This window comes from Macadamia integrifolia, chromosome 1, assembly GCF_013358625.1.
Source record: "Macadamia integrifolia cultivar HAES 741 chromosome 1, SCU_Mint_v3, whole genome shotgun sequence".
NCBI classification, from domain to species: domain Eukaryota; kingdom Viridiplantae; phylum Streptophyta; class Magnoliopsida; order Proteales; family Proteaceae; genus Macadamia; species Macadamia integrifolia.
Genome location: NC_056557.1, coordinates 12,985,483 through 12,999,698, shown reverse-complemented (window position 1 = coordinate 12,999,698; position 14,216 = coordinate 12,985,483). Strand labels below are relative to the sequence as shown.

Here is a 14,216-nt window from a genome sequence, read left to right as displayed (position 1 = left end):
AAAAAAAAAATCAATAGAGCTAAAATCCAGAACGAAGAAATCATTTGAAGATTAACCATTACTATGTGGAAAACAAGAAGATCTTATTTCACTTGCAAAATTTTTAATTCTTTCTCTCAAATTGAAGTTTCTGAAATAGTCTAGGAGAAAGGCATATACCATCTACATTTCATGACAGCATAATTTCAAGATGGAGAGTGCAGACTTATAACAATAGAGTTCTCCTAACAACTATTATATATATTAAACAGAAACAAGGCCTATAAACCTTATGAGCTACAGCTGCCTTAATTTTTGTCAATGAATACCAGCAGTCACATAATTTTGACTTACACCAATGGATAGAGAACTGGTCCTCAGAGGTTGAGAAAAATGGGGTCTTAGTCGAAGCTCCCTGCCGGCCGGCCTCTATGGCATCCCCCCTGGATGAGGCTTCCCCCTCTCCAGCTATCTTTGTCATCCCTACCTCTGCAGCTCCTTCTTCTTCCTCCACATCCACTACCCCTTCTCTGGTACCTTCCCCTCTGGGAGTTCCTTGGAATTCCCATTTCAAGCATTCAATTTCTCCCCCAGCTGAAAGTCTTCCACTCCACTTCGTCCCTCCCACCATCGTCAGCGACTCCATCACTGCGATCTGCCCCAAAGGTCTCCTGGACTCTGAGGCTTCTCAACAGACAAATTCCCTTGTTGGACACTTCTAGGGGAAAAGCCATCCTTCCATCTTGTTAAGTTGTCCCTCCTGAAACAATGGAGACCTGTGGGCACAGTCAATACCTTCCTCCTTAACCATGACTTTTTCCTATTCCGATTCTCTGAGGAACAAGATAGGATGTGATGTCTACAAAGAGGCCCTTGGTTTGTTGGTAGGTCACCAATTTTTTTTTAGGCCATGGCACAGTCACATGTTGCTCAATAGGACAGACCAATCCACCATCCCCCTCTGGGTCTCCCTTCCCAGGCTCCCACTGCATTTCTCTCCTCTGGGTGAAGACGCTGACAGCATCAAAGCCCCAACTTTGCTTGTCGGTTCTGTTGATGGTGACATCTGAGACGCACCTTCGGCGAGCTATGCTGGTTGTGATTCTGACAACTCCGCAGAAAGTCTGAGGAAAGCTCCAATGAGAACCCTACTGGTGATTCTTCGTCAGGCTTCTCTGGCTCTCCAACCGACGGTAGCACCTCAGACTCTGACAGTAGTACCTCAGACTCTAATCAGGACCAATCTTCACGCGCCTCAAAGTCCTAATCTCCAGCGAAGAAATCAGCAGCAACAAACTCTCCAAGATGTATCTCATTTACTTTTTCGAAGGTGCTAGACGCTACCCCTCTTATCAAAGTGGAGGTGGCACGTGCCTCTGACAACACCACTTTGGTCCTGTCAACGATTGATAGTAAGCCTTTTAATGTGACTGCTTCTTCTGGGCCTGACCTCTTGGGCCAATCTCTTAGACCTGACCTCCTAGACCACTCCCACCTATCTGGACCCATTCCCAAAACCAATATTTTGACCAACCAATCTGGGCCTCCATCCTCTTCCCAGGCCCAAAACCCCTTTGCCCATTCCTTGACCCTTATCCAACGTGCTTCGGACTCAAATCTGGACCAGCCTTCGACCCGGAACAACACCTCATCTGCTTCACCCAACTACCCCTCCACGTCTGGACAAACCAAGCCCAAGTGTACTCTCAAAAAAGCCAAGCGGAAACCTGCTGCCAAGTCTTAGTTGAGCCCTGTCTCCGCCCCCCTCCAGTGCTCCCCAGGCCTATCAGAGAAGAAGCAGATCCCAGCCTACTGCAGATTCCACTGGCTCTGCCTCTCTGGAGTATTTGCTGCCCTCTCCCATGTGTAACTGATGTCGCAAGGCATTGTGTGGAACTCTAGGGGCCTCAATTGCCCTTCCAAACATACGGATGTGTGCCATCTCATTAAAGAACTAAGATCCTCCTTTTTTTGCCTCGTGGAAACCCATGTCAAAGAATCCAACTTGACCAAAATCGTTTCCACCATTGCTCCTAGCTGGTCATTTCTGCCCAACCATACCTCCCACCCCGATGGTCGCATCTGCTTTTTGTGGGACAATACAAAGCTCAGTGTTACTCCCATTTCCTCTTCCTCCTAATACCTCCACCTTTCCATCTCCGACATTGCTTGCAGCTCCAATTTTTTCCTTACCTCCATTTATGCCTCCAACCGATTGGCTGACCAAGACAACCTTTGGAACGACCTTAGACTGATTCCTAGCCAAATTGGCTCCCATCCATGGAGAATATGTGGGGACTTTAACGTGATCAGATTCAGCCATAAGAAGCAAAGAGGAGATCCTCCGGACATGGCTAATGTTGAAGCTTTTAATACCTGCATTGAAGACATTGCTGTTGAAGACCTTAGATGGTCTGGAATGAAGTATTCTTGGAATAATAAAAGATCGGGCCAGTCCCGCATTGCTTGCAAATTAGACAGAATGCTTGTTAATGAAGCATGGCTCACGGCCTTTCTTTTCTCCCATACCTCCTTTGAAGCCCCAGACACCTCAGACCATAGCCCCATCTCCCTCCTAATCCAACCTTATACTCCTTTTGGTCCTAAGCCCTTCAAATTCTATGACATGTGGATCTCCCGCCTCGACTTCCCCACCATTGTTAAGGAAGCCTGGTTAAAGCCTATCCAAGCCTTCTCCACTTCTCTCTTAGCCCTGGCCAAAAAGCTAAGGAATGTCAAAGCTGCCATCAAAGCTTGGAATACTAACTCCTTCGGGAATATTTCTTCTCAAGTTATTGATTGCAGGAACAAGCTCACTTCCATTCGGATTCAACTGCAGTCTAACCCCCTTAACATCTCTTTGGCTGATGAAGAGAAGATTGAGGCAACCCATCTCTCCACCCTCCTTACCCAAAAGGAGAGCTTCATGAGATAGAAATCCAGGATTAATTGGCTGGAACTTGGTGACTCCAACACTGCCTACTTCCACAAATTAGTAAAAGCCAAGAACAACCTTAACTCTATCACCAAGCTGACTACCTCTGATGGTAATCAGGTTCACAAAGTGGAGGAGATCAATTGTGGTTTGACTATTTCAAGAATCTATTTAAGATTGATACAGCCCCTCCCACCTCCATTCCGGATGGTCTCCTAAACAAACTGATTCCTGACCATAGTTGTCAAGGCGTCGCCTAGGCGACGACTAGGTGTCCTAGTGATTTGCCTGGGGCCTAGGCGACAGTCGCCTTGTTGCACTGCATGTGGCCTTGTGTTTTGGCACTTATTTATGCCAAATATCATTCATTTACTTAAAATATTATTCATAAATAAGCAAATACCCCCTATTTGAATCCAATAAAAATAGTTTAAAAATAAAATTCCAAACGAATAAAAAGTCAACCCCCAAGTCCAAGAACAAAAAATGAATTTCGATTATAGGGGCGACTTTCAACTTTTAAATGCTGGGGTTTTTCTCAATTATGAAAATTTTATAAATTCTATCATGTTAAAACATTGCTAAAAACCAAAAGCTCGGTAAAATAATCTTTTGTTTTGATATCTATAAAATTATTTTCATTCAAGCGATTTTAACAGCATTCGCGCACTTAAAAATAAGTTTGACCGAAGCATAACTTTGTCATTACAACTCAGATTTAAGTAATCTTAGACTTGTTGGAAAGTTGCTTTTATGTTATAACTAATACAAAAAATCTCATATAAAAATAAAATCATTTGACCAGTCAAACTTATTATAGAACAAGAGCATTTCTCTAAATGTTGATTTTTTATTACTTAATATGACTCAATGTTAATTTTGTTTATGATTTGATGTAGCTAAATGTTGATTTTTAATGACTTGATGTGGCTTAATCTTGATTTTTTATGATACAAGGTATATATAGCTTACTAAATAATGTTAAAAAATAGGAAAAATAAAAAATAACACTTGTTCACCTTAAGGCAGGCGCTTTCTAGCCTAAACGCTTAAACAACCCTCCACCACCTTAGTTCACCTTGGCACCATGACAACCATTCTACTCGTCTTATAGCTATCCCCATTGAGGATGAGATTACTACTACTATCTTCTCTCATAAGGCAAGCAAAGCCCCGGGACCTGATGGGTTTAGCATGGGATTTGTTTCGTCCACTTGAGAGCTTATTTAAGAGGACATGATCAAAGCAATTAGGAGCTTCTTCTTCAACCCTAGCCAAATCAGAGGAATTAGTCACACATTCCTTTACCTCATCCCAAAGAAAGAAGGAGCTGATGCTATGAAAGATTTCAGGCCAATCTCCCTTTGTAATCTCCTCCACAAGTTCATAGCTAAAATCCTGGCAAATGGAATCAAGCTTGTGGTTGACTCCCTTGTTAGCAACAATCAATTGGCCTTCATCCCTGAGAAAAGCATTGGAGACAACATTCTCCTCTTGTTATGAAATTGTTCGAGGGTTTGATAGAAAATCCAATCCATCTGCAACTCTCATGAAGATAGGCATCCACAAGGCTTGTGACTCTTTGAGATGGGATTATATTGTCTTGGTCTTTCAAAGCATGGGATTCCCTCCAATTTTCACCAATTGGATATATCATTGCATTGCCTCCCCTCATTTTTTAGTTTTGGTGAATAAAAGTCCGACTAATTACTTCCCTTCTTCAGTGGGTATTAGACAAGGATGTCCACTCTCCCCCTACATCTTTTGCCTTGCCATGGAAGTCCTCTCCAAAAGTTTACAAGTGGCCACTGATCAAAACCTCATATCTGCCATCCCCAAGTGTAAGACCATAAAGCTTGCTCATCTTGCCTTTATTGATGACTTGATGATCTTCTTTAGAGCCAATCCATCCTCCTTTGGAAGCATCATGTTATGTTTGTCTCAATTTGCTACAATGTCGGGTTTCCATATTAACCCTGCAAAATCTCTTATCTTCTTGGCGGGTATCCCTAACACTGCCAAACCTTCCCTTCTTAAGCAAACTGGCTTCTGCATTGGGATCCTTCCGATGAAGTACCTTGGGCTTCCTCTCATTCCTGCTAGGCTTTCTACCCATCACTGCACTCATATGCTTGATCTCATTAGAAAGCGACTTCAACTCTGGAAAGGAAAGCTTCTATCCTATACGGGTCGGCTTGAGCTCATTAGATCCGTTCTCCAAGCTTCTTATATCTACTGGTTAGGTATCTATAGGTTGCCGGTATCCATTATGTCCAAGTTGGAATCCATTTTTTCCTCCTTCCTGTGGAAAGTTAAAGAATGCTCCAGATTTTTTCGTCCCATTAGTTGGGCTTCTGCCTTCCTAAAGTTGAAGGGGGCTTAGGCTTGAGAAGAATCAAGGATATCAATCTGGCTAGTATAATCAAGTTGGCCTGAAAGATCATCTCCAAGAAGAATAGTATATGGGTGGAATGGGTATACTCGAATCCCCTCAAAGCTGTGAAGATCCCGGTTGATGCTTCATGGGTTTGGCATAAGATCATTGCTATCCGCCCCTCCATCTCTTCAGTCATCTCCTCTCAAATAGGGAATGGGGAAAGCACCTTCCTTTGGCTTGACCCCTTGCACCCCAAAGGAATTTTATACCACACTATAAGTGCCAAAAACATCTATACCTCAGGCTTATCCAAGTTTGCCCTGGTGGCTGAAATCTTATCTTCTGGCAATTAGTCCCCCCCCCCCGGCTCATAGTTCTACTCAACTTACAAACATATGGAACTCTTTGCCAAACATCCTAGTTTCTCATCAGCAAAGGCAAGACACTATTCACTGGATGCCTTCCTCTTCTAAGCTCTTCTCTGCAAAGGTAGCTTGGGAGTTTATCAGGATTCATGGCCCGACCTATCCATGGCACAGACTTATATGGTTTCCCCACCACATTCCCCACTAGAGTTTCACAGCTTGGAGAGTTTTCACTAACTCCTTGCCCACTCAAGCTTTCCTTATTTAGAGAGGCATTCCGACTGATCCTATATGTATTCTCTACGACAATGAGCCTGAGACGATAGATCACCTCTTCTTCGCTTGCATTGTCTCCTCCATCTGGAAAAGAATTTTGGATAAATGTTGGCCAGTCAACAGAAGCATTCTTCCTTTTCACAGAGAATGGATTTTGATGGATATAACTTTCTAAGGAAAATCTATTTGCGATATTGTGGGAAAGCTCGCCTTCTGCACTACAATTAATTATATCTGGATAGAAAGAAATCATAGTAAATGGACCTCCAACTCTCGCTCTCTTGATAAGATTTGGAGCTCCATCTTCTTTGATGTCAAGACCAAGGCTTCCTGGATATCCTCCACCAGCTCTAGCATCAGGAATAGCTCTTCTCCCTAAGCTGGTCTTGTTCTCTCCCCCCTCCCCTCTTTAGCGGCTGTAAGTCTTTTTCTTTTCGCTTGGTAATGAATTATTTATTCACCCAAAAAAGATATGCAAAGCAAAGACCCTCCCCCTCTCCTCCTCCAAACCCTCACATTTGACTAAGAATTATTAAATACACCAAATAAGAGAGTAGTATTTAAGTGTCTAGGAACTCAAATCAGAAAAAACATACAAGCTGCAGCTGCCTTTTATCTCAATGCCAAGGTGTAAAATTACTATAGTTGTCAAGGAGTCACCTAGGTGCCGCCTAGGTGTCCAGGCTCTTTCTTGGGTCCAAGGCAACATCATGCCTTGTTGACACTTCACGAGTTTATATTGATTTATGTTTATTGTTTTGTTTTTTGATGAATATGCCATATTACATCCTATGCTTAGTTTATTAGAAGTTGGTTTTCTCATATTAGGTCATTACTAACATAATTACACTATATTGCATTAGCATGGCTTCTATGTTGCATATAGACATAATTATATAAAAGGGAAAATTACGCCCCATCCCCTGTAGTTTGTCGAAATTACATGTAGATCCAAGGGTTTGAATGAATTACGCCCCCTCCCCTGGCGTTGACGGTGTGAGTATGTTGTTACTCATAAATAGCAAAAAACTGTATTGCACTTTGGTGGAAAAGGGTCTTAATATGATAGAACCGTTATACCCTTTTGTACTCATATACACAAAACACTCAAATCCCTAATATAACCGATGGAGAAAGAAAGCTTTGCAAATCACGGCAACCTCTGCTATCTTCTCTAATGTAATTCATGTAAAAAAACCCTTTGCATATTAATCCCAGATCAGAATAGAATCTGTAGACAATTCAAAGGAGCATAATATAGGAGTAGATTACAAGAAGCTAACCCCCACAAGTTTATAGTCCCAAACAATACAAATAGGACTATGAAAAAAAGAAATAAGACCATCAAATAAACCCCCAAGGATACAATACCCATACAGGAGTAAAACCAGCCCAAAACCCAACCCAATAGGAGAGAGAAAGACCTGCTATAGAGCTGGAGAGAGAGAGGTGCGGCGACATCTGTAGGGCTCCAATTGAGCTGCAAATTTGGTCAATTGCAAGGCCCAGGGAGGGTACAAAAACCCCCAAATATGAAGATCTTCTGACGGTTGGTTTGAGAGTTATGCGCTTTCTTGATTTTCAGACCTAGGGAGAGAATGAGAAGGATTTTGCAAGAACAGCAGCTTATCTACTTCAGAATACCTTCAAGAGAGGATCGACTGATCTTTTTAGAGTGTAGAACCAGTCCCCCAAGGGATCTGCAGGTCAGATCTCAGACTTGGACAACAATGGAGGTCGATTGGCTTCAAGAACTGGAACTCTTTGGCTGATCGATTGTCTCTTACAGTTCTAGACAGATTTGATTCTTCTTGAAGGCTGATGACAATAACAGTACACAAAGAAAAGAATTGAATGCTGAAACAAAGAAGAAACAAGGGAAAGGTGGGAGAGGAAGTGGCTATCTGACCCTGGGCTTCTCACCTACAGCTATCACAGCTGCTCTAAGCAATAAACTGCAAATTATCTTTATTTAAATCTGAAATTATGATTACAAAGTCTTCTCTATTTAAAGAGAACAGAATAGCAATCCTATCATAACTAGGAGCTAGTTTCCAAATAGAACTAGACACTTCTAGCAGGACTTGGACTCATAATAGGACTATGACTATAACTCCAACATAGAGTAGATAACTACTAGTCATTCACTAATAGGGAAACCTAAACTGACTAAAACTGAAATAACAAAGGAAATAGACTCAAAATAGGACTCTAACTAAACTAATGAATTAAATCCCGTTTTCTTACTTTCTACCCATATTTTATGCATATTAAAGTGGTCCATTACAAAAAAAAATCCATGGGATCAAAGGCCCAACACATGCATAACCCAACCTAAGGCTTATTTGCATTAAAATAAGCCCATTAAGTGACTTATCTGCATTAATTCTCCCTCTCATAGAAAAAATTCGTCCTCGAATTTTGTAGTGTGAGGGTGATTATATCATTGTGCACGTCCCTCTTCAAGCCGTAGAAAAATTCAAGTAGCTCTTTAATAATAAAGATGTAGTCTAGAATGTGAGGAGCTCGATCTTCAAGATACTTTAATGGGATGATGAACTCCACATGCTCAATCTCAAGGTCTACAGATGTATCCATGGGGTTGTCCACATGTACGCCTTCAACCGTTGTGTTCTGACCTCCACAATTTCAGTCTCAAGCTCCTTAAGATCTTCCTCTTGGATGTTCACAGTCATCACAGTTGTTGTAGTGTCAAGTTCCTCAGTCTCAACCTCATTGTCTATTGTGGCAACTCTGTTGCTTTCGAATTCTTCCACTTAAGTCTCGTTGATGGAAACATCAATGATTAGCTCTTTCTTGAGAATAGGAATTGCTGGAATTTATTCAACACTAACCTCAACTTTTGACTCTAGTTCGTTGGTTGGAGGGGTCTTCTCATGTTGCTCTTTTTCAATGCATTGTGTAATAGATGCTGATGATTCCTTCATGCTATTGTCAATTGTGGGTGGCTTTTGAAAATCTGGTGGAAGGAAGTACATTCTTCGTTCATGCTTAGATAGGTACATACCTACCAACTCGTATTGCATCTCGTCCCACGTTCTAGGTTTACGTCCTTGAGCTTGAAGTTGCCTTTCACGGACTCTCCATTGTATTCTAACAAAATCACTCATTAGGGAGCAAACGTATTAAAGCCGTTGCGTTTCTGTCAAGTTGTAGTTGTCAAAGTACACATCTAATTCATACATTCATTCAAGGAATTCCCCACGAAAATAACGTGGTTGAGCATTAGATTGGGCAGTAGTAATCTGAGTATTGGAGTGAGCAGCCATAGACTTTTTTAGTTCTGCTATCTGTTGGTCACATCCGTCCAACCTTTTAGTCAAGGCTTTGAGGGATTTCCACACATCTTCCAGAGTGATTTGTTGGGGTCTCTCTTCAACCATAGCTCTGATACCACTTAATGTGGGAGTAGATTACAAGAAGCTAACCCCCACAAGTTTATAACCCCAAACAATACAAATATGACTAGGAAACAAAAAAAATAAGACCATCAAATAAACCCCCAAGGATACAATACCCATACAGGAGTAAAACCAGCCCAAAACCCAACCCGATAGGAGAGAGAAAGACCTGCTATAGAGCTGGAGAGAGAGATGCGGCCAGGTCTGTAGGGCTCCAATTGAGCTGCAAATTTGGTCCATTGTAGGGCATAGGAAGGGTATAAAAACCCCCAAATACGAAAAGCTTCTGACGGCTGGTTTGAGAGTTATGCACTTTCTTGATTTTTAGACCTAGGAGATAGAATGGGAAGGATTTTGCAAGAACAACAGCTTATCTACTTCAGAATACCTTCAAGAGAGGATCAATTGATCTTCTTAGAGTGTAGAACCAGTCTCCCAAAGGATCTGCAGGTCAGATCTCAGACTTGGGCAACAATGGAGGTCGATTGGCTTAAAGAATAGGAACTCTTTGGCTGATTGATTGTGACTCTTGCAGTTCTAGACAGATTTGGTTCTTCTTGAAGGCTGGTGACAATAACAGTACACAAAGAAAAGAATTGAATGCTGAAACAAGAAACAAGGGAAAGGTGGGCGAGGAAGTGGCTATCTCACTCTTGGCTTCTCACCCATAGCTATCCCAGCTGCTCTAAGCAATAAACTACAAATTATCTTTATTCAAATTTGAAATTATGAGTACATAGGCTCCTCTATTTAAAGAGGGCAGAATAGCAATCCTATCAGAACTAGGAGCTAATTTCCAAATAGGACTAGACACTCCTAGCAGGACTTGGACTCATAATAAGAGTAGGACTATAATTCCAACATGGAGTAGGTAACTAACTAGTCATTCACTAATAGGGAAACCTAAACTAACTAAAACTGAAATAACAAAGGAAATAAACTCAAAACAAGACTCTAAATAACTAATGAATAAAATCTCGTTTTCTTACTTTCTACCCATATTTTACGCCCCATTAAAGTGGCCCATTACAAAGAAAACCCATAGGATCAAAGGCCCAACACATACATAATCCAACCCAAGGCTTATTTGCAATAAAATAAGCCCATTAAGTGATTTATCTACATCAGAGCACTTACTTGGTTAATGGAGAAGAAGATGAGGAAGAAGAATAATAACAAAGAAAAACATCTGCGCTTCGCACCACAAGTTTTTTGGCAACACTGAACCCCAAATAAACTCCAAACACCCTGTTGCTAGGATTGATAACAGTACAGTGATAATCCCCAAAAAAGTAGAGCTAATTACCCAAGTATCAACCAATCAGTAGGGTAAAATCCAGCAACTAAGTAACAGGTACACTACCAATATCCAAACAGCAACTGAGACTCTAATGACACTCAAAATAAGCTCTGCTAATCTGAGATCAAACCTCAATAACAAATTGAAAAAGGTAGACAGTATATAGATACCTTAGGTCGGAAAAAAATTAAGTTAAACACTTAAACCTCAGAAATTCAAGAAATTCCAGAATACTGCCCAAGAAAGGTAAAATTGTGATCGAAGGGGGCTTGAAGGGACCTTAATGAAACCCCAAAATTGTAAGACACCGAAGAAACCAATTGGTCTAAGACCACGGAAGAAGACAAAAGTCAAGATTAGAATTTAAGTTAAAACATTCATCCATGCACAAGGCGACTAAAATGACTCCATTATCGGACAATAGCTGTTGCTTGAGAAACCCAGAAGTTGGTTTTGGAGTAGATTAGGGTTTTGAGGTTGGCTTGAGCTCTGAGACCATAGAAGAATACGAAGTTGAAGGAGTAGATTAGGGTTTTGAGGTTGCAGTGCAAGGACTTCACGAAGCATGCGCCGAGGCTTCGGTGCTCTCTGCTATCTTCTCTGATCTTCTCAATTTCGGTGCTCCAAGTTAGCTGAATAATGAAGCAGCAGGTTGAAGAAGAATGATGCTGGTTGAAAACCTTCTTTTGTTTGTTTTAATGGAAGGGTATATGGGTAAGTTCATGTGTATATAAGGGCATTTTCGGCATTAGAAGGTATCATATTAGTTGACGTCAGCAACTAACAGTCATAATTTCACGGTGAATAACGGATTGGACCTAATTGTAAGAATCTTAGAAACTATGGGAGGGGCGTAATTCATTTAAACCCTTGGATCCACGTGTAATTTCGACAAACTACAGGTACAGGGGAGGGGGCGTAATTTTCCCTATATAAAATTATCATTACTATATTACATATAGTCATATTAGATATAAGCATCATTATATAAAATTATCATTGCTACATTACATATAGTCATATATTGCACACCTAGGGTGCCTAGGTGGGCACCTAGGCCAATGCCTTGGCAACTATGAACATCACACAAAGGGAAAAAAAATGTGCCCATCAAACAGAAGAAGTTAGCTTCAAAAGATCCTGATCACAATAATCATCACATACAAGTAAACATAAACTTAAGGTATACTAAATTACTTTGTGCATAATAAGTTAATGGTGTGTCTCAATATATGAGATTCTCAACTGCAGAGGAAAACCAAGATTCTTATCTTCTTCATAAAGCAATCAGTGATCTACAATTTACTTGAATGGTAAAAGCTTCACATACAAGTTATTCTTCTCTACTAAATATGTTCACAAGACAAAAAAAATATAAATGCATATATATATGGGAGAAGGATGGGTATGCCGCCGATATCAAGTATGCTAGCGGATAGCACCAATAGGATCACATGATGGAGTATCATTCCAAAATGATATGAGGGTCATTTCAGAAAAAGGGAAGAGAGAGAGAGACACAATGGGTGCTAGCATACTTGATATCGGTGGCATACCCAACCTTTTCCTTATATATATATACACACTTTCTTGGAAGACCCCTGTATTCTGCAACATATAGTTCAAGTGGCAGTCGGCACTACTTGTGAGTTGCAACTCCTCAAAAGAAGAAGAAATCAGAAACAACATAATCACATACCTTAAACATTCCTTCAAGTTTATTTGTAAACTGGCTGCCACATTCAGTCTTCAGCTGAAAAAATAAATAAGAACTTCCTCATGAGATCATCAAATCAAAATATCCTACAAAATCTCTAAGAAAATATAATCAATAGTAAGCATTACGTATATACCTTAGAAATCATTGACTTCTCTGCATCAATAGAGGCACTCTTTCCTAAAAGCAACCTTTTAGCGAGATCCTTCTTATAGAATGCTTCAAAAACATCTTTACCCTTAATACAAGGCCAAATATCAGACAAGAAATCAGTAGCCAAAAGTAGATGGTATTTTGAGATGCACTGATGTAAAAAGTAAAAAAGGAGCAGCAAAACATCATCAGAAGATAAAAAACAAAATAATCCCATCAAATGCAAAAGCTTCCGGTTTCAATTAGTGTGACTTACTTGTATAAATCGGAATAAAACCAGGACTTTATCAAGTGTACTCTCAAGCTCTTCTTCAGATGTACCCTTATTACCAGCACGAAGCTTTTCATCCAGAAACTTAGCAATAAGCTCCGCAGGACGGTTCTATAAAAGGAACACAATGGAGTTTAATTCAAATTTCATTAAAACTTGAGAAACACAAATAAAAATTAGTACAAGGGGCAAACAAGTAAGCAAGAAATAATTAATTGCAGTAGAAGCCTCAGGTTTGGATATATTCCAAGGCCATCCAAAATCCAAGACCAAACCAAATATCAAAAATCTTTTTAATACATTGTATATCATAAAGATCATTAAATTACTAAATATTCCAAATAAACTTCATCCTGTTCAACCTAGTCTTCCTGAAAGCAACAATTCAAATGATTTTCGGGCATAACAAAGTACAAGTCCTTCTGCAATGTCCCAGGAGACTTTATGATGGCAGCCCAAAGCGGCTGCTCTCAACACTTGAACAGGACTTTATGATGGCAGCCCAAGTTTTCTTTACTTGGAAATTTCACGGTCCTAGCACCTAACCTTGCCAATATCACTTCAAAAAACTAATCAAGGAGCAAAAAAACCCGGTTGGTTTTGTGTCAAGAGATATGGACTGGAGACAGAGGTTTAATAATGCTTGCAGATATGTGGGATTCTAATATGCTAAATTTGGCTCCTCACACCAGCTATAGGTAAAGCAGAGGGCTACTGGTTCTAAGTTTATTAGATCCAATAGTAACTAAATAAGATATCTAATGGTGGTAAATAGGCCAAAAGATAGGAAACATGGATTTTGGAAATTATTTAGAATTTATCATCATTTACTAAGATGAACTTATATGATTATTGCAATGTTATTATTGTTGAGATATAAAAGCACATTAATAGGCAGTACATACTACATAACACACTTTCAGTTTGGGATGATATGAATACCAGAATTCTGCTATTCTCATGAACCTCTTTGTTATTGCCAGTAGATAACATATCATAGATATAGTTAGACTTTTACACTAGAAAACCCTTGATTGCTTTCATTTATTCTCGATCGAAAACCTACTGCACAGAAGGAACAATACACTTATAATTTAAGTAGTGGATGGACAAAAAATTAATCACAAGCATGCTTTTTCTCTGGGGCGTTAGTTTCCACATTATCTGTATATGAACTAAGATAATATAAATATACAAGGAATAGAAGGATTTCAATTTATGGCAGACCGCATACATACTTTTCGGGTCCAACTTATTGAGCCACATGGAGGATTCCTATCGTCAAAGAAACTGTTTGGACAAGAAGCAACCACTTCCGCCCAGGCAGGGTTCTCATGCATCAACTTGCAGGTCCATTCTCCATGAATTTATTGTCTAGCTCATCATGGACTTTTACCTGTATTTTCAATGGTTGAACTGAA

General features: G+C 40.1%; 1 protein-coding gene across 1 annotated transcript in view; it reads right to left on the bottom strand.

The window, feature by feature from the left end:
• The window catches only part of LOC122080042 (cullin-4), a 53,755-nt gene that overhangs the window by 14,607 nt on the left and 24,932 nt on the right, over positions 1-14,216 (bottom strand). Inside the window, exons 7-9 of the mRNA XM_042646911.1 lie at positions 12,781-12,906; positions 12,508-12,609; positions 12,354-12,407 (exon numbers count right to left, since the gene is read on the bottom strand). Coding sequence (XP_042502845.1) covers positions 12,354-12,407; positions 12,508-12,609; positions 12,781-12,906 — 282 coding nt within the window. The remainder of the gene's footprint in view (positions 1-12,353; positions 12,408-12,507; positions 12,610-12,780; positions 12,907-14,216) is intronic.